This window comes from Erigeron canadensis, chromosome 3 (genome assembly GCF_010389155.1).
Source record: "Erigeron canadensis isolate Cc75 chromosome 3, C_canadensis_v1, whole genome shotgun sequence".
NCBI lineage: Eukaryota > Viridiplantae > Streptophyta > Magnoliopsida > Asterales > Asteraceae > Erigeron > Erigeron canadensis.
This window is the reverse complement of record NC_057763.1, coordinates 31,715,395-31,739,189: the sequence shown is the minus strand read 5'-3', so window position 1 is coordinate 31,739,189 and position 23,795 is coordinate 31,715,395. Positions and strand designations below refer to the sequence as shown.

The 23,795-nt window shown below is 34.0% G+C and overlaps 4 protein-coding genes across 4 annotated transcripts; 3 read left to right on the top strand and 1 right to left on the bottom strand.

Moving 5' to 3' along the window:
- The first annotated feature begins 2,524 nt into the window (after positions 1–2,524).
- LOC122593221 (long chain acyl-CoA synthetase 8) lies at positions 2,525–9,501 on the top strand. Its single transcript, XM_043765599.1, has 11 exons — positions 2,525–2,619; positions 4,067–4,724; positions 4,814–5,074; positions 5,563–5,694; positions 5,772–5,945; positions 6,023–6,252; positions 6,983–7,100; positions 7,176–7,307; positions 7,377–7,511; positions 8,317–8,523; positions 9,153–9,501. The coding sequence occupies exons 2-11, from the start codon at positions 4,104–4,106 to the stop codon at positions 9,315–9,317; spliced, it is 2,175 nt and encodes a 724-aa protein (XP_043621534.1). The 5' UTR covers positions 2,525–2,619; positions 4,067–4,103; the 3' UTR covers positions 9,318–9,501.
- A 1,674-nt stretch (positions 9,502–11,175) lies between these two features.
- Positions 11,176–12,800, top strand: LOC122591925 (protein FAR1-RELATED SEQUENCE 5-like). Its single transcript, XM_043764149.1, has 2 exons — positions 11,176–11,287; positions 11,989–12,800. The coding sequence occupies exons 1-2, from the start codon at positions 11,176–11,178 to the stop codon at positions 12,798–12,800; spliced, it is 924 nt and encodes a 307-aa protein (XP_043620084.1).
- A 111-nt stretch (positions 12,801–12,911) lies between these two features.
- LOC122591924 (protein FAR-RED ELONGATED HYPOCOTYL 3-like) lies at positions 12,912–14,554 on the top strand. Its single transcript, XM_043764148.1, has 3 exons — positions 12,912–12,948; positions 13,267–13,750; positions 14,008–14,554. Exons 1-3 carry the CDS (start codon positions 12,912–12,914, stop codon positions 14,552–14,554), a joined length of 1,068 nt encoding a protein of 355 aa, XP_043620083.1.
- A 5,531-nt stretch (positions 14,555–20,085) lies between these two features.
- On the bottom strand, positions 20,086–20,888 carry LOC122591923. Its single transcript, XM_043764146.1, has 2 exons — positions 20,433–20,888; positions 20,086–20,318 (listed from the first exon to the last, which is right to left on the bottom strand). Exons 1-2 carry the CDS (start codon positions 20,886–20,888, stop codon positions 20,094–20,096), a joined length of 681 nt encoding a protein of 226 aa, XP_043620081.1. The 3' UTR covers positions 20,086–20,093.
- Positions 20,889–23,795: the final 2,907 nt, after the last annotated feature.

Genomic DNA, 23,795 nt, shown 5'->3' with positions numbered 1-23,795 from the left:
TATTTGCTACCAACATCATGTTGAAGGTTGACAGGTTATCAAGAAAATGAGCGGAAGAGAATAGCCCGGTTATATTATAAAAAGACTCAAATTCATGTATGAATTGAAATTAAGATCATTTTGGCTCAAGGGAAACCTCATTCATAATTTCATAACCATTTATATTTATCCTCACATTCTCTTTGATAAAAATTAAAATAAATATATCACTTTATGACATTAGTTTTTGTTGTAACAATAATCAACGAGTTAATCATTTAGGGTGGGGTGAGAGTTTGCCCACTCTTCCCCTCCCCTCCCCGATTTTTTTTCTCCTCTCTTCCCCTAATGCTAGAAGTATCTCGCCACTCCTTCCCTCCCCTCCCCACCTTTTTCTATTTAATTTACTTTGTATTTCAAAAACTAATATTTCTTTTCTTTTTTTTTTTTAAAATATTACTTTAATATAAAACTAATATTTCTTTTTATAACTGTAATTGATTTTTTTGTAATTAATTTTATAAACCAATCAAAATATTAATAAATATAAATAATAATAATAATTTAATGTATAAAAAACAAAAAAAAAACCACTTTGGACCATTCAAGTAAATAGTTAAAAGTTTCAGGGTTGAAATTGAAAATATATGTTTGTCTCTTTGACTTTGTCTTCTCCAAACTCCAAAGCCTGCAACTTAATATATATATATATATATATATATATCCATCGATCCTGGTTTCAGTAAAAAAAAAAAAAACATTGGAAAAGCAGCCAACGGTCACAAGAAGCGGCAGCAAAACCGACTCCTCCCCACCCATCCGGTACCGAGGGGTCGGCGCGGTATGCCATCCGGTACCGGCCCGATACCGGTCCGATGCCTACTCTACTCCGTCCACCCTAGTTAAAATGGTTCGTATGATTTTATTAAAATTATATCCATAGTCCTTTAGTTTTGATGACATAGTGCCACGCCTTTATACGAAAGTAGATAAAGTTTTCTTGTTTCCGCACAAAATATCAACTTGAAATTGTTAACGTACTCTACCCATAACCCATTAATTAGTTGTTTCAAATTTATAGGCAACCTCTTTTTATTAAGAGTTAATTTTTCGGATCACCTTGTGGTTTACCCAAAAAATTGTGTTTCGTTTTTATGGTTTAAAAACAACACGGGTGATCCTTTATAAGAGAATAAGGTTCTAGCTCATTCCTTTATTTTAACGGCCGTTAAATGGCCTCCGTTTTCTTCCTCACGTACTTTCCACGTGAGGGTATTTACCTCTTTTAAGACTAAACCTGGTAATTTTACTAAAAATTTCAAAATCTAAAAAAGTATACATACATACACACAAATTCTAAGATCTGAAATTTCCTTCAAATCGAACATATATTCATTTTTAAAATCAACATATATTAATAAATTAGTCTCAGTTCTAAAATTTCGATGCTTACACTTTACACAGAAAAAACAAACTAGCATCCAACCAAATTCTCATCCTATTACTCAACATTAGACCACCCCAATTTAAATCCAAGAACCCATATATACTTGCCCAAACATAAAATACTATGGACCCATACTCAAATAAGAAGAAAAAAAATCCAGAAAACTCAGACAAATATTGGAGAATCAGTTCATTCACAATTTCCTTTACCGAGATACCGATATTTAAAATCATATAGCAGTAGACGATTTAATGTTTGTATTCGTTTTTTCTTTAAGGATAGTATCGATTACGGTCTTGCTTGTATTACTTTTTACTGTAATATTTATACACTACTACATCTTTGTACATGCAAATGCATCGCTTTATATACAAAATATAATCACAGATTGCAACGTTTTTTTTTTTTTTTTTTTTTTTACAAGTGAATTTTACCTCAAACGCGTATGATGTGTGCTAATCGCACAACGAAAGGGTCCCACACTAAACGGATCTTAAATAGCCTTTCTCACCATACCACCTCCTTAGTTGGAAAATACTGTCGAAGAGAACCTACCAAGACTCAAACTCGAGACCTTAGAGTAAACTCCCCCGATTTACTTTTTTTTTCCCTTATAATTTGCTTTCATCATAGTCGACATATCCCCCTTTGCACGTTTGACCTTGAAACATTAGAATGATGATTAAGGAGCATGCTAATTAACACGTACCCAAATATAATAAGCATAAAGCAATAATCCCAATCATGCTATATTGTCTAGGTTTTTTTTTTTTATCAGAAATGATAAATCCTTTTTAAAAAATAACCTTTTATATTAGATTCAGACATATGATAAAGTCATTTAGAAAGAGAATCAGTGAATAACACTTGTCATATACTTGTCATATTTTAAAGCTTTTAAGAAAATTTTTAGTATAGTTTTTTAAAAAATTAATCATTTTTTTTTTAATTAAAAAGGGATAATCTAAGTCGACATCCACAATAAATTAATGATGTATATAAATTGAGTTTTTACTTTCTCGAAAACACCACACAAATACTTGATAGATAATAAAATTAAAATTTTTTATTTACATTTCTCCGCCTTCCTTCCCTACCCAACACTTAATAAATATAACATCCATAATTACATTACATACACACACTCAGGTTTTCTCTGCTGAGAAAAAGGAGATTCATTCTTCCTCTCAAAGGTATTATTATTATTATTATCATGATATTTGCAAACCTTTATTCCTTTTATTTATTATTTATATATATTTATTTTGTAAATTTATTTTGCTTTTATGTGATCAATAGTTTGTGTTACAAGAGGTAACCGACTACATACAACATTGATCACCGACTGATTATACATACATATATATATATATAATATGTATATATATATATATATATATAGCGTAAGGTTTACGCATGCGATTGTAGTTTTGTATCTATGAGTGATGTGATCAGCTTGATTATTTAGGTGATAGATGAATGTTTGTTGTTTCGGAAACTCTAGATTTGTGATTTTGATTATATTAGCTTAGATTACAAGCTCATATGTAATATGTTTTCTAGATGCTTATTTAATTATGTGTTGACACCGAAATGTATCGAACTGATCGTGTTTTTGCTGTTTAAAAAGTGTAAAGTTAGCTAATATGCGTGGAAAATAAGGTATATATATGTATATATTTGTCTGAGAATTTATGAAAGGGCTAAGTGAACCAAAATATACCTAACTAGTCGTGTTTTCCTATGGTGTATATCGTTTTTTCAAACCGTTTCTTTTGTGTATCAAAGTTTCAATTCATTGCTATTGTATGTAACTAACGACCTGTTTGTTAGGTTACAATTAATTTTTGTCGACATGACATTGAATTAAGTTGTCACGTTACCTGTTTTACTTGTTATAGGAGTTAAATAATAAATATGTAAAGTTAATGAAAATAAGTTTGATACACCAAATAGACTGCCTGGAAGTTGGATAGGCCTAATAGCAAAATGTGACTATTGTGTTTTGGTGCACTTCGCCCTATCATCTATATTTGTTGATTATTGGCTCATTGATATCGGGTTTTTTGCCGAATGGATTTGTGGTGGATTATTATCTGAGTAATCATGCCATGTTCACTTTTCATATCTGACGCATACCATACCTTTCTATAATGGGTTATGTAATCAACATATATTTTTCATTGATCAGAGTATTGAAAATTGTCTTTTGATTCTTGTAGGAGTGATTATTCTAGTGATAAATGAATGTTTCTGGTTTATGGAAACCTAGTTTTGTAATTTTATTGCAAGCCAAAATGTTTTCAGGATGCTTATATTACCTTTTGTAGGTCCTATTAGTTGTTTTTGCACTTATTGGTAGCTGCTCTTTTAGTCAAGTCCCATTAGGTTGTCTTATGATCACTTCATGAAAATCAAAGAGGATTTTTAATGCTGGTAATATACGTATAGTCACTTTTGAATTCTATGCTTCGTATACAAGTGTGTGTTTTTAGCGGCAGTGCTTTCTAGTGATTGAATCCATCATCTGAGGGCCTACGATGGATTTTTGATGCTCATATTATATTTACTCTTCAAGTTTCACACACATAAGTAGATTGGATCTTTGTCTGAAATCTACAATTTGTTGTTTTTCTGTAGCCTTTCAGGGTAATATTGTTTGACGTTTTTGATTAAGATGGGTGACTCGGAGGGAAGTGACATTGGTACTCCTGCAACTGAACAGATGGGGTTCTTGTCCAATATCCTGGAAGACAAATCTTATGGTACAGCAGTTGCACTTATTGTTGCCATTGCTGTACCATTGGTTCTTTCTGCAATGTTTGCAGGGAAGAAGAAGGTAAAACAAAGAGGTGTTCCGGTTCAAGTTGGTGGTGAGCCAGGTCTTGCTATGCGAAATGTCAGATCAACCAAATTAATTGATGTCCCCTGGGAAGGGGCTACAACTTTGGCTGCACTTTTTGAGCAATCTTGTAAGAAGCATTCACAGCTAAGGTTTCTTGGCACAAGAAAGCTAATAGATAGAAGCTTTATTAGTGGTAGTGATGGGAGGAAGTTTGAGAAGCTACACCTTGGGGAGTATCAGTGGGAATCATTCGGGCAGGTATTTGAACGGGTTTGTAGCTTTGCCTCCGGACTTATTCAGCTTGGCCATGACCCTGATACCCGTATAGCCATCTTTTCTGACACACGTGCTGAATGGCTAATTGCATTTGAGGGATGCTTTAGGCAGAACATAACAGTTGTGACCATATATGCATCATTAGGTGATGATGCTCTGATTCACTCTCTGAATGAGGTGGGAGCATACGTGACTTGTTTTCTTTTGGTTTCTTGTAACTGGTTATTAGCTCTTCTGAGTTCTGATGGTAAAATTTATTTCTACAGACAAAGGTATCAACCTTGATATGTGATTCCAAGCTATTGAAAAAAGTGGCTTCAGTTAGTTCGAGCTTGAAAACTGTAAAAAATGTCATTTACTTTGATAATGATAATGTTGAAGCTGTAAATAATATCGGTGATTGGAAAATTTCTTCTTTTTCTGAAGTTGAGAGCATGGGACAGAAAAATCCAGTTAATGCTAGACTTCCTATCAAGAAAGATGTTGCAGTGATCATGTATACAAGTGGTAGCACAGGTTTACCAAAGGTTTACCCTTATTCTCTGTCTTCTTCAAATATTGCAGTTATATTTTAGGGGCGTGTCTCGATGTATTTTGGAAGCGATTATGTGATTTGAATAATCTGATTCTAGATTATCAGCTGCAATAAAACACATTCTAGCAGTAGTGTTTGGATGTTGCTTTCTATGTTTGAAGATGTAATAATCGGATAATCAGTTGTTTTCCGGTTATATAAGTAACATGCTTGTGAAAAAGAAGACACGTCATGTTGGACGGGAGTGAAAGTTTTTCAAGTTACATATAAAGAAGGGGTAAAATTATCATCATTCATTGATAATCAGTTTTGTTGTAGGCAAGTCAAAACAGATTGCGTGACCCCTCAATAATCATATGATGTGAAGTAGGATTTGTATATCCAAATATTAAAAGTTATTATTATGACTGACCTAAGTTTATGTGAACCTGATATGTCCCAACCTGTAGATGCTAACATTCTTTCATACTTGTATTCTAGGGGGTGATGATGACTCATGGGAATATAGTAGCAACTGCAGCTGCGGTTATGACTGTGATCCCAAATCTTGGGCCAAGTGATGTGTACATAGCATACTTACCATTGGCACACATATTTGAATTGGCTGCAGAGGTAAATTCTAGCATATATATTCTAATATATGGACTGTTGGCAGATCTATGATTGTAATGCAAACTATTGCTATGCAGACTGTGATGTTAACTGCAGGTACTCCGATTGGTTATAGTTCAGCACTGACTTTAACAGATACCTCAAATAAAATCAAGAAAGGAACCATGGGAGATGCTTCTATGTTAAAGCCAACCTTAATGGCATCGGTTCCTGCTATTTTAGACCGTGTCCGAGATGGAGTAGTAAAGAAGGTATGTTGTATGACATTTTATTATATATCTTTACTTGATGTATGTATATTTTATTTTTCTAATTGAATTCCTTGTAGGTTGAGGAAAAGGGAGGGTTGACTACAAAGCTTTTTAACCTAGCTTATAAAAGACGGTTGATGGCAATAGAAGGAAGTTGGCTTGGTGCATGGGGAATAGAAAAGCTGTTGTGGGATGCCATGGTTTTTAAAAAAGTACGGTCTGTACTTGGTGGAGAAATTCGTTTTATGCTCTGTGGTGGGGCTCCTTTAGCTGCAGATACCCAGCGATTTATTAATGTCTGCATCGGGTAAATTTTTCATTAACTTGTTTGGTTGACCTCCAGGAATGGCATAATGTTTAAATGTGAACAATCTGTATTTTATACAAAGATATAATTATATCTTTACTCTATACATCATTATTTAAAGTTATTGGATTTTTTGGTGCACATAATTCAAACCAATTATAAGCCTCACAAAATTTAGAAATATATATTCTAGTTAATTCGAAAATAGTTATAGCAGTTTAGTTTAAGTGTTAACATATTTAAAAAAGGTGTTTGATTGGATTATATTAACAATGCTCATTTACCCCATTCCATCTGATGGATCAAAAAGCTTTTATTTCATTCCATCTGAATGGACCATTTCATTCCTTTTGTAATGCAAGTAGACGCTACCTACAGAAATTTCGTCCAAGTTTTATATATACTATATTATAAAACATCTATAGCACTTGTTAAATTCTCTTAAATTGAAGTCAAGATTTGATCTCAACCATTCATTTTTAACGTTAATCTAGAGTCTAGACCACTACTTTTACCAATAAAACCATTTTCAGTGAATCTATCACTTTCACCTATTTCCTCTTTAATCGTCTCTTCTTCCATCCCCTTACTCCTCATCTCACTCCCCGTTTTCCAAAAAACACCAGCGGCATGTGCATGCACACACACACACTTGGAAACTAATGTTTAATGTAGTGGTTATTTAAATTCTGTAAGTGTTAATAGTAGTCTTATCTATACAACTCTCCAGGGCTCCAATTGGCCAAGGCTATGGGTTGACTGAAACATGTGCTGGTGCTGCTTTTTCTGAGGCGGATGATGATGCTGTTGGGCGTGTTGGTCCACCTCTTCCTTGTGTCTATATCAAGGTAAGCAACATTATGATTAGATATAAAACATTTATGTTTATATGTTTAGTTTATCAATTTTTACTTGTGTTGCAGCTTGTTTCATGGGATGAAGGGGGATACTTGACATCTGACAAACCGATGCCGCGAGGTGAGGTTGTAGTTGGTGGCTTCAGCGTAACTGCTGGTTACTTTAACAATGAAGAAAAAACTAATGAGGTTTACAAGGTTTGTATCTCATCGTATTGCATGTTGACTCTGTTATCAAGGGTTTATTCACATGGTGACTTGGTGCAGGTTGATGAAAATGGTATGCGTTGGTTCTACTCTGGAGACATTGGAAGGTTCCACCCTGATGGATGTCTTGAAATCATTGACAGAAAGAAGGATATTGTAAAGCTTCAACATGGAGAGTACATTTCCTTAGGGAAGGTATGCGGTTACACTACATTGTGTTTAGATTTGCATTTTGAAGTTGATTGTCTGATTATTGGTAATTTCAGTCTCAATAATAAGTTTATAATCTTTCGATTGTAGTTTCGTTTCTGATTGTGTCAGTATTTGATGGTCTACACTATCAATTTTATACTAGCTACAACAAAACTGATTATCAAAGGGCAAAACAATATTGAACCCCCTTTGTTAAACCATTTGAGAATTGAGATACTATTTTCTCCCATCTCACCAGAAAAGGTCCCTTTTCCTACAAAAATCTTTCTTTTGGTCTTTTCGGTACTAATATCTTATGTAATTAGTTACTAGATTCTGTTATATGCTCAAACATCACGTAATCACTTCAAAGCACACATACCAACACTTCCTAAACCAAGGGGCCATATTTATTAGTGCTTTCTGTAAAATCATGATTTCATGTGCTATGCATATGGACGAATATGAGTGGGTAATGGTTAAAAGGACATGATGTGTGTGTAAATGTAGAGAGAATGTTAGGGGAGTGATTTGGATAAAAATGTGTCAAAAGGTTTCATGTTTCTTGGAAGAGAGGGTATTTATATTAGTCTATACAATATTTCATATTACCCCGCAATCTTCCAAAGACATTACAATGTGTGTCAAAATAATACAAATCATACACTATTAATTCAAGTTCTAACACTTTCAATCATAGCGTGCTAGAAAATCAGACGCATTGTCTATTATATTTATAGGTATCTTTTTGTTTTATATATCTTTCCTTCTCTTTTATTGACTGTAGTTATCGTGCTCTAATAAACAGGTTGAGGCAGCGCTTGCATCAAGCAAGTATGTAGAAAATGTCATGTTACATGCTGATCCTTTCCACACTTATTGTGTTGCCTTGGTTGTCCCTGCCCGTCAAGTTCTTGAGCAGTGGGCCCAGAGTGCGGGTATCACTTACAGTGACTTTGCTGAGTTGTGTGGTAAGAAAGAAACCGTCTCGGAGGTTCAGCAATCTCTTGCCAAGGTATGTTCAATTTTCATCTGGTGGTCATTTTCGATTTATATACCATTAAGTTAGTGCGTAGAACCTTTCAGATCACTTTATTGATGAACTAAATCATCACAATACTCCCTTATAAAGAGTATTGAATTTCTTAAATTAAGCATTTTTTTTTCTTCCCAAAATACCCCTACTTAAACATAATACCCTTATATACCCTCCTTTCCGCCGCTGCTCTCCTCGACTTTCTATCACCCTCTTCCGCCGCTGCTCTCCTTCTCCACCACCTACCTCGCTCTCCACCACCGCCTCCCTTTTATATTGTCATCACTTTCTAGCCGCTGCAACGCGCGGGCACTATGCTCGTATCCATAATCATTAACAAAAAAAAAAGAAAGGAAAATAAGTGTTTTTTGGATGGGTGTGGGCCAACCTGACAACGCCCTGTATTAACCAGCGGCTAACTATTATCTTGCTTGACTCGAGTCCGTTGAGACGTGTGCCCAACCTGCTTAGCTTTTGTATTTAACGAACAACATTTTTATTTGCTATAAAAAAATGAGAACAGGAATGATCTTATTCATAATTATATAATTTTTCTGAAATACTCAATTGACCAAGGGGCAACCATAATATCTGGAAAACTTGTGCAGGTAGCAAAAGAAACGAAGTTAGACAAGTTTGAGACTCCTGCAAAGATTAAGCTGATGCCAGATCCATGGACCCCTGAATCAGGATTAGTAACAGCTGCACTTAAGTTAAAGAGGGAACAATTGAAAGCCAAATTTAAGGATGATCTAGAAAAGCTATACGGGTGATACTACACCTTTTTGCGTTTTCTTTTGTGGTGTAGTTAGGAGAAATATTTGATATCACTTATATTTGTCGATTTCTGTTTCTTTTATATATTGTAAGACGTTGATTTTGTACAAGACTCATACGGTTGCTTTCTAGTTTATACGTATAATATATAGTTAACCCTTACACTTGTTGCTTTCTTCATTTTGCTGGCCTTATGAGATTTGAAGATGTCTTTGCATTTCATGAATCAGAAATCATCTTGGGTTATACAAATTCTTTGATTCAAAAAGGTCATGGTCTATACAGAAGTGCCTTTGGCAGCACAATGAGTAAATTATAAAGTGAAGTTACATATTTGCCCCATCAGACAAGAAGTTACTGATTGCCACATCGGCATTAGAAGCCATATCATGTGCCACATCATTTGTCATGAAATAATATTTTAACATTTATGTATGGGATATAAACCCATTTTTTTTTTACGAAACGAGTTAGTAGTTAGCATTTAAAACACCATAATAACATCTAATTGGTCAAAATGTGGAGTTCGATCCCACAATCCCTCTATACCATTCTTAACGGGTCTCAGAGATATTATTTTGAAAAAGACGCCATAAGAAAGACTTGAACCCGATACCTATTTAAGAGAAATCTCCCCCTATCCCATATGTTACAAGTAGATGACCACTTACATTACATCTAACAAAAACCATTTTTTGATGACTTATGAGATTATATCTTGACGGGTAGTGATATCAATCTAAAGTATATATCACATGACAAATGTAATTCATTTAATCTTTTTTTCAATCTCTTCATTTAATTATGTAAAGTGTTATTATCATGTTGTTAGGTTGATTATTAGATTGATTAAACATTTTTCCTTGCATTTACGTATTTTGCCAAGTAAGATCATTAATAAATACAATCTTTTATGCAAGACAAATAACAATATATATATATATATATATATATATGTTTATGTAATTTGCCCAAGTAAAAAGGACTAAATTTTCCGTTAGTGAATTTTCTGATACTTAAATGGGTATAATTGAGATTTCCCGTTTTTTAATTTGTTAGTAAGTAACTGCTCAGTGCCGCCTTCTGCGGGTTTTAAGCCCCAATACCTCGACGGTGTATGGGGGAGGTTAAGATGTAGGCAGACCTTACCTCTACCAAAGTAGAGAGGCTGCTTCTGCTTTCGTTTTTTAATTTGTTCTTTAACTAATAACTACTCTTAAAATGTTCACCTGTGGAGGTTTAATCACGGATATAGTCATACAAGTATACAACTCACAAGAGAAAACTTCACTCATAATATCCTTCGTACAATACATATCCAAAGCAACAATTAGCATATAAAACCACCTAATTAAAGCTAACATGTGATATGTGATTACAATCTTGTTTTTTCCATTAAAATTTGGAAAGACATAAATCTATATATGAGATATATATACTACTATATGGGTTGTGATCAAAAGAGTCCATTAAAAAGTCTGGAAACCAAGGGGTTATTCACAGCCGTCCGATCAACAAAAAAACACGGTCCAGATTAAAAACTACAAAAGCACGCGGAGGGGTAACATGGTAATTTTACCTGCTATGCTCACCAACAATATATAACGCACACAGATCCCCAATCAAAACCCTAAAAATCAAAACAATCGTGAAATCAAATCGTGAAATCAGATCCAAACCAGTTGCGACACACACCTCCGACAATAGAAACTCCGACTAATAACAATAAAAAACTCCGGCGATTTCTAAACAACAATCTCCGATCGTTGGTCATATTACAAAACCTGGAGATTTCTCCGGCGGTGGTACAACTAATTGACATAATTGTTGTTGATAATCTTCAATAATTCAGTGATGGAATCAAAAGAAGAATCAGTTTTGGAATCAAAAGAACATGATGTTTCCGACGACGAGATTATTGAAGATGAAGAAGGGATATTTGCAGACGAGGAAGAAGACAACACAGGTACATAACCAATCAAAGTTAATTTTACATATCAACGTTGATTGCACGTAGAAATATAGCTTTTCAACTTGAAATAACATGCTTAATCCAATCAAAATTGATTATAAACAGGAATACAGCTTTTACACTTACAATCAAAGTTGATTGTACATAGGAATATAGCTTTTGGCTTACAATCAAAGTTGATTGTACATATGCATGTAAATTTTGTGTTTGAAGTAACCTGCCTAATCCAATCAAGTTGATTGTACATAGGAATATAGATTTTGTGCTTACAATCAAAGTTGATTGTACATTGGAATGTAAATTTTCTGCTTGAAGTAACCTGCCTAATCAGATCGAAGTTGATTGTACATAGGAAAATTTTGTACTTTAAATAACATGCCTAATTCAATCAAAGTTGATTGTACATAGGAATGTGGATTTTATGCCTGCAATCAAAGTTGATTGTACATATGAATATAGCTTTTGTGTTTGAAAATAACCTACCTAATCAAATCAAAGTTGATTGTACATAGGAATATAGTTTTTGTGCTTACAATCAAAATTGATTGTACATACGAATATAAGCTAATCAAAGAAGATGAGTAACTTATCTAATCTGGTATGATTGACTTTTGAAATGAGGTAGAAGATTAGTAACTTGTCTTTGTCTACAGCAGTAAAATGATAATATGTGTATTTCCTTTTTTTCATTACAGTTTATACCGTGAATGTAACGCCTATAACATTACCAACAACTACAATAATCCAAACACCAGGGGGATCAGAGTTTTTTGCGCCAATAGTAGATCCAAGAATGTTACCGGTCAAGGGAAATATTTATGGAACACTAGAAAATTGTGAAGCATTTTATAAAGAGTATGCTTCTCATGCTGGATTTGATGTTAGGAAATCTTGTCAGAAAACTACTAGGTCTGGATGGATCAAACAAAAGTATTATCTTTGTAGCAGGCAAGGAACACCCAAGAATGTTTCACTTGATACTTTAGAAACAAAAGAAAAACAAATTAGGAAGAGTACTCATGAATGCACTGGATGTAGAGCTAGAATTAGATTTGATTGGATATTTGATACCGAAAGCTACAGAGTAGGTCTTTTTGAACCACATCACAACCATGAGATGCTTCGTCAAGAGTACAGGCACTTATCAAGGACCGAAAGACAACTAAAATATGCCGAGCAAATTTTTGTGTACAATGCACACCTTGCAAACATTGGACCAACAAAAGCTCATCAGTTGTACAGTAACATGAAAGGGAGCTATCAGAATGTGAACGGGACAGTTGACGACTTCAGAAATTGGAAAAGAGACCTGCATGTCTTTATTAATGAAAGTGACTCTCAAATGTTAGTTAACAAAATGGAGGAGAGAAGGGAGTACATTCCAGGGTTTTCGTTTGAATATATTCTTGATGACAGTCAATTGCACTCACTTTTCTGGGCTGATGAGGTGGCGAGGGTCAACTATGAGGAATTCAGTGACATTATGTCGTTTGATGCGACATACTGAACAAACAGGTATTATTTTTTAAAACCATATAGATTAATCAAATGTGATTGGAAAATAGAAGTTTCATCAGATTTGATTGTTTGTTCGTTTTTTTTTGTCAAAAGGTACAACATGATGTTCGTACCGTTCACTGGAATTGACAACCATGGTAAGTGTGTAACCTTTGCTGCTGGGCTGATAAGAGATGAAAAAGCGGAGACCTACACATGGCTTTTAAACTGTTTCATGAGGTCGTTCAATAAAGAGCCAACGATGGTAGTAACCGATCAGGATAAATCGATGGAAATTGCAATAAAAAATGTGTTTAAGACGGCAAAGCATAGACTGTGCATGTGGCACATAACACAGAAGTTGCCAACAAAGGTAATTTACTTTGACAATCAAACATGATTGAGTACTATTTAATGTTTAAATCTTTTTTAAAATATGCTTTTGTAATGACCAATAAAATGTGATTGGATACAAGTTAAAGAGGCAATTCCAAGTATTGAAGAAGAACCAGAAAGAGACTTTAAGAAGAGGTTTGACAATATAGTGTGGAATATGCACATCGAACCACATGTTTTTGAGGAACAGTGGGATAAACTGATGAGTGATTTTTCGTTGAAGAATGATACATGGTTCAAGTACATGTTCCAAATTAGATCAAAATGGATACCTGCTTACTTCACAGAAACTCCAATGTTCGGTCTGATGAGAACAACCTCAAGGTCAGAAAACGAAAATGCTTTTTTTCCACATTTCACAAGACAAGGAGCAAATTTGGTACACTTTATGAGTGGCTTTGAATCTGCAATGTTGAAGCAAAGGTCAACACAAGAGAAGTTGGATGCTGATGACATCAAAAAAAGCCGAACATTGTGCACCAAACTGAAAATTGAAAAGCATGCTTCAAAAATATACACAAAAACAGTTTTCGAGATTGTTCAGAAAGAGATAGATGCTTCGCTGTATGCATGTTCAGTTGATCAGATGACTAGATTGTAAAGTTTATCTTATCAACGAAAATTTAGAGAAGAAAACACTGGATACTGGAAAAAATGTGATACAATACAAGGTATGTTTCTGCTCTATGCACAATTTTGAAATTAGAGTGATTTTATTTAGTCAATCAAATATGATTAGTCAATAAAAAAGTTTTAAAAAATTTTCTGTCCATGAAGGTACTTTATAACCGGCAAGATGGATCGATTATGTGTACTTGTAGACACTACCTTCGTTACGGTCTCCTATGCCGACATTGTTTTGTGGGTCTAAACAACAATAATGTGGAAGAGATACCTGCCCAATACATAATGAGGCGATGGACGAAAGGCATCATACCCCTAGATTTGAGATCGAGAAGAAACAGATTCAACAATGCAAATATGGGTACTCAAAAGCTGGTTACTGATGTAACCTCGGTTGTTGAAGATTGCTTGCATCTACTTGTTAATGATGAAAAAAAGCTCACAGAATTTCTGGAAAAAATGAAAGACTTGAAGAAAAAAGTTGAGGATGAAATGCCAAAACAACCCTCAAAGAAAAAAGATGACGTTATAGAAAAAATGATGGGTGTTTCTAAGCCGGATACAAATAGAATAAAAAACCCACCAGTTAGCTCATACAAGGGGTGCTTCAGAGACAAACGTTTGATGGGTGGAAAAGAAAAGGGGATTATAGAAAGAAACAAAAAAAAGAGTAACTGCAGCCTGTGTGGAGGGACAAATCACAACATGAGGACTTGTGGAAAAAAGAAACAAAAAGCGAATTAGAGTATGACTTCTGATGTGTCTCAGATCACCTAGCAAGACACTATTTTTTATTGCTATTTTTTTCCTATTTTGCAGATTTTATTCTTGGGTTGATAGATTTTAAACAGCTTACAAATTTATACCTGGTTGAATATTTGTAGTGACCAATCAAACACGATTTTCTATATCCAATCAAAAGTGATTGAAAATGTGATGTGCTTGAATGTGTATAGCGTGTTACATTTCTGTGTATAATGTGTTACATTTCTGCAACATTTCAAAATCTAACTTGCTTGAATATGTGTATAATGTGATACATTTCTACAATGTTGTCATATTTTGTCACAGTGCAAAAAGAGACCAACATCTAAAAGCAAATGGAATGGAACACGGAAGGACCATCACTGTTGGGCTACTGGTTTGCACATATATATTCCACACCTAGTCTGGACCAAAAGTTTTCTCAGACCAGCTTCGACAGGTTGTGGTATTATCAAGCCAGCCTATCTGTATTTGCTTGATCGGTCTAAATTTACCAATTTTGATTGTCCAAAACTGTGTCCAATCAAGTTTGATTGAATAGTGTTGGACAATCAACTTTGATTGCACAAAGAATTCAGCCTATAAACATTGTACAACATTAAATTGTAATAATCATTTTACTGCATAAAGTCTTATCAGATTCCACTACATTTGAACACATTCAAAAATACACAAGTCTATTAAACGGATTCAAATACACAAGTCTACTAAACACCATTCAACTACAAAAGCAAACAGTTAAGCAAAAGAGTTTAAGCAAAAGAGTTTAATCACCCATTTCCTGAGACACTGCAGAGTTTCTACGTTTCCTTTCATCCCTACCTCCTAGAAAAAGCTTTGTTATTGCTGCCCGGGAATATTTTTCTGAAAACGCTCTAGCATCCTTTAGTATCATTGCAGCATGTTTGTTTATCTCATGTGTCAGTATCTTTGCAGTGTACCTTACCCCCAGCTTCAACAAGACATACTTCTGGTCTTTAGATTCATTTGGAAGTCCACAATTCCATGGATCCTCAGACTGTCCCTTAAACGATTCCATGTGGCGCATGAGAAACACGCCACAATCCACAAAGTCATCTTTTGTACTCCATGTGAGGCTAAATTGTGTAGCCTTAAGACCTTTAACAAGTTGAGCTGAAGGATGTTTCACATGCATCAAGTGAGCCGAGAACCGTTTATGCTGTATACAACAGTTTTTTGAAAACTATCAAAACGAATGTACAAATTATATTGCATATTACAAAAAGAAATTTATGCCTATATCAACATCAAGCCAAAAATTAAATGCAATCAACTATTGTGACAATTAGTGAACCCAATACATGCTTAAATCAGACCAAAAAGCTAAAAATTCACTAACCACAGATTTATACAATAGAAATTGATTATATACAGACTACTTGACCCGACACCATATTCAATCAAGTCTGAACATATATTGTTTTAATACAAATCAAAACTGATTGTATACACAATCATATTTGATTAAAATAATTCAATCAAAACTGATTATATACAGACTACTTGACCTCATACCATATTCAATCAAGTCTGAACATATATTGGTTTAATTGTGACATCCGTCACCAAAATCATTATTTTGATAATAGTCTCTAACTTGTATTAGAAATCATAATCCTATTAGAACTCTTGATAGATTATATACTATTGTATCCTAATTATATTCTTTTAGTCCCAACTATCACTAGATGGGTGCTGAAGACACCTCTATGTCGATGGTGAGTGAACTTTGCAACACGATCAATTAATCTGGATGTGACCAGTTTAGTATGATCGTGTACCAGGTTAACTGGAATTAAGTATTAAAGTGACAGAATATTAATACATGCAATAATATAAATGACGAGCATATAAACTGGTGAGACAATATGTAATTTTCAAGTGTATTTTATTTATTACTTGTTTAAATAAAATACAAGGTTGTTGCGGAACCAAGATAATACAAGAATGTAAATATCCTAACAACCCATGAATTACAATTGATCTAAACTTGGAAATTCTCCTAAACAATCGAAACACTTAGAGTTGTGAAATGTTTCTTTTTGCGATTGAGAGAATATTGCACAAGTTCACCAATATTGCAGAATATATGTATTTGCAAAGTTATTGAAACAGCTTGTGCAAGGACCTCTATTTATAGTCGAAGATTGAGCATGGGGATCTCAACTTCGATGTACAAATATGGTTGACAGCACACAAAAGTATTGTTTAAATAATCTTTTGTGTGTGTTAAATAAAGTAAGACAAAAGGTTACTTTATTCAACCACTCTACATCTTTGTATCTTTATCCAAAGACAATATCATTGTCCGGTTAAAAGGATGTAGAGTAAAAAGGTCCTCCTCGTAATCAGTGTAAAGCTTTGTAAGAGCATTTACACTGGAGGATTCTCCAGTTGATTGATCTGGTAGATTGTCAACTGGGCTTCGCTGCCATTGTCAATCTCTATCTTCCATTTGTTGTCTTTGATTTCAACTGGAAGGTCTTCAGATTCTAGTCGTCTGATCTCAACTGGAGGAAGTCATCAGTTGCTAAACCTGTACAATGCAACTGGACTTCTAATATTTCGGACAATTCCTCATGCTCTCCAGATGTCACTGGAGAGCTCCAGTTTAGTTAAAACTGGACCTAACATATTCAAACTCCAAAACACTTATCTCCATAATAAATATAAAGTGAATATCTTAAACAAAAAAAAAAAAAAAAAAAATTAAACCACAATTGTGATTTTTGCTCTCTGCCGTGGAATACATCACCAAAACCAAAATTTTATAAATCATATATTTAAGCCTACATCCTAAAGATTTCTTGGATATTTAGTATCTAAGGAGCGATCTTCAATCTTGGGGTAAATTACTCATTTTTTCTTTTCATATATATAACTATATTTTTTTTATTGATCTTTTATTATAAGTAGCCTATTTGATGAATATATATTATGAAAAATTTATAATAATGAATGAAAGGGGTTTTTTTTAGGGTTAAATCAAAAGCTTGAAGTATAAATCATATTAATGTTAAAAGTTTACGTATTTATTTTAGCATAATAATTAATGTAATTAAAGAAATTCAATTATGAAGGCATGGAAATCATAATAACAGATGTAAATAGGTGTTGGAAAGATTTGAAAGTTTATATATGTATATTAGTTGTAGTAGTCTTTAAAACACTAAGTTTGAGTTATTTCAGAATCTGGGCAGAGTCGGTTTGTTAACTTTGAAAGGTCGTATCTTGGTCATGGAAGATGGTTAAGTCACGTTTTTGGTGTCTAAAATTAAATTCAGGAAGTCTACTTTCTGGTGGAATTGGTTTCGTGTAAAAATATGAAGTTTAAGGTTGTCAAACGAATTTTATAACAAAACTGCGCAAAGCTGAGTTTTCCACAGATTTAGGTCGACTTCAAATAGTCATATCTTGGTCGATTTTATGAACTGGGAGATTATTTTTTTTCCAGAAACATTTTAAGATGTTAAGAGTGTACAGTAAAAATTTGGATTTTTTTTGAAGCTTCGAAGACCCTTAACTTTTATAAAACTTTTCTGCGCGCAAACAGTGAATTTTCTGACTAGTATGTGATTATGGAATTTTTAAAAATATTTAACGTGCGAAATAAATTAAGTGAAAATTCATGTAAGTTTATAACACTCTAAGGTTACAGTAGTTAAGATTTGAAAACTTGAATTGTTCGTTTCATCCTAATAAAAAATAGATAAAGTTACCAAAAATTTTAGTGAATATGAACTTGTAAAAACCAATGGTACATCATTAAAACAAATACACTATATTAAGTTATGTGACTTGTAACTTAATAATACAAGACAAAATCAATTGTGAATATTTTGAAAGTATCCATATATGTATATCATCAAATGCGGGTTACAATGGACGGTTATTGACCATGTCCATAATTGTAACTTGTACATGTATATGTTGTGTAGATTCTAGTGATCTTTTGGACTTTGCACAACTGCTTGCTGATTGAGGTGAGTTTCGTGACCTCTTTTTATATTATTTCTTTGGGGGAAAATGATGCTCAAAACACTTTTCATTTCTTTACTAGCTGTGTCAAAACTTGTTTGTTTTCATGGACAAATACGTGTAATTATGAAATGTGTATGCTAGCTTGCTTGTATTGATTTGTTTGATGCAATAGATGTCTTTTGGTATCTATTGAAGACTATTGGAAAACTATCGACCAACTTTATACTCCAGCTGGTAGTTGTTGGTATTTAAAGCATGATTGAGTTGTTGGCAGGAGTGATGGGGATTGTGTTGTTGGATAACTATGATGGTATTGATCAGTATTTAGTATGCTACTACATGTTTATATTTACACTATTGTCCAAACTTGATATATCATGCACAACAAACTCATTTGTATTCCTTTAAACCTACGAACTCATCAACGTTATGTTGACATTTTCGAGCATTCATTTTCAGGTAATAACAATGCTTAAGGAGAGTGAGCTTGTGGACTTTAGGAAAACCAATAAAGAGATCCTTCATGGACTCCTAGATTGCATTTGAAACATTGAACACTATTTGTAATTGTTACTTCTTTGCTATTTGAGGCGTGTTGCCTAGACTTTCCGCTTGTGGAAATTACTTCTATTTGGATTTCATTTAGTATTTACTCTATTATAAACTCCATGTGCTATGCCATAACTTTTCGTCATATCCTACGATTCCGCCTAAGGTGGGGTGTGACATTAATACAAATCAAAACTGATTGTATACACCGATTATATACACAATCATATTTGATTAAAATAATTCAATCAAAACTGATGAGAATTGATTTATACTTACCACAGAACTTGTCACCTTCTTGTATTTTCCATTGAAGGTTCCGACATCTTCAGGAATCATATTGTGGATGATGTGCAATGCCGGTTTCTCCCTTAGATCATAAACCAACAAATAGAAATGTGATGAACGAAAGAGAGGGAAAAACACCTGTTTGTATGATAAAGGTAAAGTCTTAAGTCTCCAGAATAAACACATTACAACTATAGAATCAAGAATGATTAAGTGTAAGAACAGAAAACTAAAGGCTATACCAGATCAAAGTCTCTGAATGACATTCCATCACAATGATTGCCAAAGAAGGAACGCAAATTATCCTCAAATAAAGTCGTAAGCACTTTGGAAGATTTCTTCTTAGACTCAAAGAATTCTTCCGACTGTTTGATAAAAAAAAAAGGCTAAGTAAATAAAAATCGAGATGCATTGAGAAACAATCTAGATACTGCATTTGGTTTCCCAGTTCTTTCTTGGAAATTCAACACTGCGGCCCAACAATCTATGACACCAGCTTCAATATATGACCCGGGGGCTAAAGATTGGAACATAAAACGCATACCAAAGCTTGATCCGTATACACTAGGGGACTCAAAAACCATTTGACTATAAATCAAAAAGAAAAAAACAGCTAAATTATGATCATTTTCAGTTTATGAAAATGATAAAATTAATACTTATACAGGAAGTGGGAAACTTAAGTTCGAGAAATATCTAATTTTGAAAACATTTGCATCGTAACACACAGTTCTGAATGACAAATACGCGAATTAACGGGGGTTTTCGCGTTGACATATGGGGATTGCAACACAGGAGCTGGTCTACGTCGTCGTTTACCAAATGCTGGCTGCAAAACAGTTGGGCTAGACGGAGGCTCTTGATCTACAACTTTAGGAGGAACACTCATATTTTCTTCAGACTCCTGAGACAAAATATGAAATGTTGGTGTATATCTTACCTTCTTTTTCGAGCGTTTGGGAAGGCTAAGTGAATATATATCACTTCGATTGAGAAATTCTTTCATATCACGAATTACCTCATCCTGATCGAAGCACAACCACTCTGAAAATAACTCTTCTTCATACACTTCTTCTTCATCAGAAAGATGATCATCTACTTCTTTATCGCCTTCACTCATATTCTCTACTTTATCATGAACATCGGCTTTAGGATTTTGAACATCAGCATGTACTTCATCAGAATCAAGATTCACACCATCTAATGCTTCATTTTCTCCTTGATTAACAAGAACCGGAATGCCATCATCCACAAAATCTCCTGACTGCATCACATCACCAACTGCATCATCACTTACAACACCTTTTTTGACTAATAAAGACGCCAATTCATCATCATCATCATCATCTGATTTGCCCTCAAAATCCTTCAATGAAAATATATCAATCATCTTCGCACGACAAACTTTAAAAACTTTATCATCACCAAACTTTGCAGCCACATCTTTGAAAGCATCCACTAGTACATTCTTCATACTTGAAACGACATCTAAATTGTCTTCAATAAACTTCAGATACTCCTATTATAATATGAAACAAATAACCACATCGTATCTAGTCAATGATCACTAAAAACACCTACCAAATTAATCAAAACACAAATTCTTTACACAATAAAAACTGATTGTATACACTTATTTTATACACAATCACATATGATTAAAAACATTCAATAGAAACTGATTATGTACAAACTACTTGACCTGACACCATATTCAATCAAGTTTGAACATATATTGGTTTAATACAAAATCAAAACTGATTGTATACACTGATTATATACATAATGATATTTGATTAAAATAATTCAATCAAAACTGATTGTATACAGACCACTCGACCTGGCAACATATTCTGATCATGTTTTAGTTTAATACAAGTAAATGTATATTTATCCGACACTAAAGACCAAACGGTAAATAAATAATGTAAATAATCACTAGTCATTATAGTACCTTCTTTTCATCAGAAATGTCTTCCTTGTTAGAATCACTAACATGCACAAAACCTTCACCCGAATCTTCATATTCAACAAAATCAGGGGCAAGTTCGAGCAAACCAAAACCTCCATTGAGAATTTCCTTATCAACATGAGCTTCGATAAAGTCACTCCAATTTTTAAAGACCGGACGTTGTCGGCAAACAGGAACACTCTCACATATCGTACCGTCAAGATAAAGGAACTACAAAATAAAGGGGGAAAAAAAGAAATTTTAAAACCAATAAAAATATAAAAAAACACATATAGAATATACATAGGCATGCACTTACAGTTAAGAAAATTGTTGGACCGGCATAAGAATGTTTTTCAGGATAAAGTCAGTTCCATTGACTTTTACTATACTGTAACTTTGTCAACAAGTGACCACACCAATCAATATCAGCAACTTTTGTTTCCCTAGATACGTAATCCAATACATCATACTTCAACAAATCGTTGCTGTCACTACATATCATCGTATTCCAAAACAACATTAGAAAGTTGATCGTAAAAAGAAAATCAGCAGCACCATTGGATCTACTGATAACAGTTGCTAGTGACGAATTTCTTCTAGTTCCACTAAATTGACTTAACCACTGCTTACAGAATTCAACATCAGGCTGAAACTTCCCAGAATGAAGATCAACATCACCTTTTCGAATCCCTAACACATCCAAAACAGCTTGCTCATCACACTTAATGTCCCCCTTCGAGGTCCTAATGACCATATCTTTGCCATCAAACGAATCCACGGCATAGTAAACAAGTTTTGGAGGTAAACTCTTGATATTAAAACCTATAAGGGAACCAAAACCTAACTCACGGAGCAGCTTCTTCTGAGCAAGACTAAGTTGAGTCATAACACTAGCAAATGCACCAGGTGTGGTCCCGTAGACGATAGAGGTAAAATCGGAAGCATTAACTGAACATTTCTGAGCAACTTTCTTGGGAGCTTTCTTGAGATCTTGTCTAGGACACTTAGGGGAGTTCTTATCAGAAGCTAAACGAGCACCATTCAGGGATGCCTTCTTAGAAGGGTCCTTCTTCGGTTCCTGAGACTCAGGACAGTCTTTTTTAGAAACTAAACGAGGAGACTTCCGAGAAACCTTCTCAGTAGAGACATTCCTAGGTTCCTGAGACACCTTCGCCTTCTTCTTCTCTCTAACACGCCCCAATTAAGCAAGAGGTTGATTTAAATCATCTGCAGAAATGGCATTGTTGGGTTGCTTAGACACCTTCGCCTTCTTCTTCTCTTTACCAGGTTGCAACTTTGCAACAGTTTCAAATGGAAATTATTAGAGAACACGAAAATAGCAGATTTTTCGCTAAACAAAACAATATCAATGACGTAACCGAAACAAGAACTACACATGAAATACCAGCATAATCTGATCAAAACTACGAGAAGCAAATTATTAGAGAACACTAAAATAGCCAATTTTTCGCTAAACAAAACAATATCGACGACGTAACTGAAACAACAACTACACATGAACAACCAGCATAACCGAAACAACAACTACACATGAACAACTAGATATTGAATAACACACAAACATACAAACATAGCTGTAGCAAACAATCATACATGCTTAGATGTAAAAATTAAACAGTACATCTACAACAAAAAATTTCTTATAATCTACAATTAACATTTACTAAATTTATGGAATAAAATAAAAACCCTAAAAATTAATAAAACACTAAAAAAAAAATAAAACGCATAAATTAAGGATAAAAAGGAATTAAATGAAGAATATAATACACTTACCAGCCACCGCCGCTGTGGAAATAGTCGGAACTACTTGATTATCACTCGGGACGACAGATTTACGTTTTCTTTGATAACTAGTCAGATTCTTCATTATTAACGGTGAAGAAGCAATACTTGAATGTCGTGTTTCCTATTGCCGGAAAAAACGAGGGTTAGGAAAACCGTCGGCCGGTGAAGTGATAATCGTGGAGAGAGAAACCCTTGGATGTGTGTATGTGTTTTGATTTGGGGGAAATGAAAAAAGATTGGGTGAAATGAACGAGAGAGGGAAGGACTAAACGGGGGAGGGACGTGTGAATTTACGGATTTAACCTTCCGTGTGTTTTTTACTAAAATTAATCTGAGCCTTTGATTAGATAAAATGAAGGGCCAGGATGTGTCCCTTAGTTTCCAAGGAAAAAAGAGGACTCAAATGAACAAAGTTCACTACTATATAAAGCAAAGTAACCTTTTTAATTATTTAAGATTTTTAAATGACCATATTATCCCTCTTCCTTATTACTAATTTAAACATCTTCACCTATTTACTTTATAATACCTTTAATTTACCTTATAATACCTTTAATGAAATAAATATTAAAACATAAATGCACCAACCCTTCTTACATCAATTAATTTACATAATTA

Bases quoted from the DNA above. Each gene is read 5' to 3' on its own strand.
- LOC122593221 (XM_043765599.1), top strand. From the start codon at position 4,104: ATGGGTGACTCGGAGGGAAGTGACATTGGTACTCCTGCAACTGAACAG. The intron at 4,725-4,813 runs GTGGGAGCATAC...TTATTTCTACAG, and splicing joins TGATTCACTCTCTGAATGAG to ACAAAGGTATCAACCTTGAT. The intron at 7,101-7,175 runs GTAAGCAACATT...CTTGTGTTGCAG, and splicing joins TTCCTTGTGTCTATATCAAG to CTTGTTTCATGGGATGAAGG.
- LOC122591925 (XM_043764149.1), top strand. From the start codon at position 11,176: ATGGAATCAAAAGAAGAATCAGTTTTGGAATCAAAAGAACATGATGTT. The intron at 11,288-11,988 runs GTACATAACCAA...TTTTCATTACAG, and splicing joins CGAGGAAGAAGACAACACAG to TTTATACCGTGAATGTAACG.
- LOC122591924 (XM_043764148.1), top strand. From the start codon at position 12,912: ATGATGTTCGTACCGTTCACTGGAATTGACAACCATG. The intron at 12,949-13,266 runs GTAAGTGTGTAA...ATTGGATACAAG, and splicing joins CACTGGAATTGACAACCATG to TTAAAGAGGCAATTCCAAGT. The intron at 13,751-14,007 runs GTATGCATGTTC...GTGTACTTGTAG, and splicing joins AAAGAGATAGATGCTTCGCT to ACACTACCTTCGTTACGGTC.
- LOC122591923 (XM_043764146.1), bottom strand. From the start codon at position 20,888: ATGAAGAATGTACTAGTGGATGCTTTCAAAGATGTGGCTGCAAAGTTT. The intron at 20,319-20,432 runs GTAATTCGTGAT...ATTTTGTCTCAG, and splicing joins TGTGCTTCGATCAGGATGAG to GAGTCTGAAGAAAATATGAG.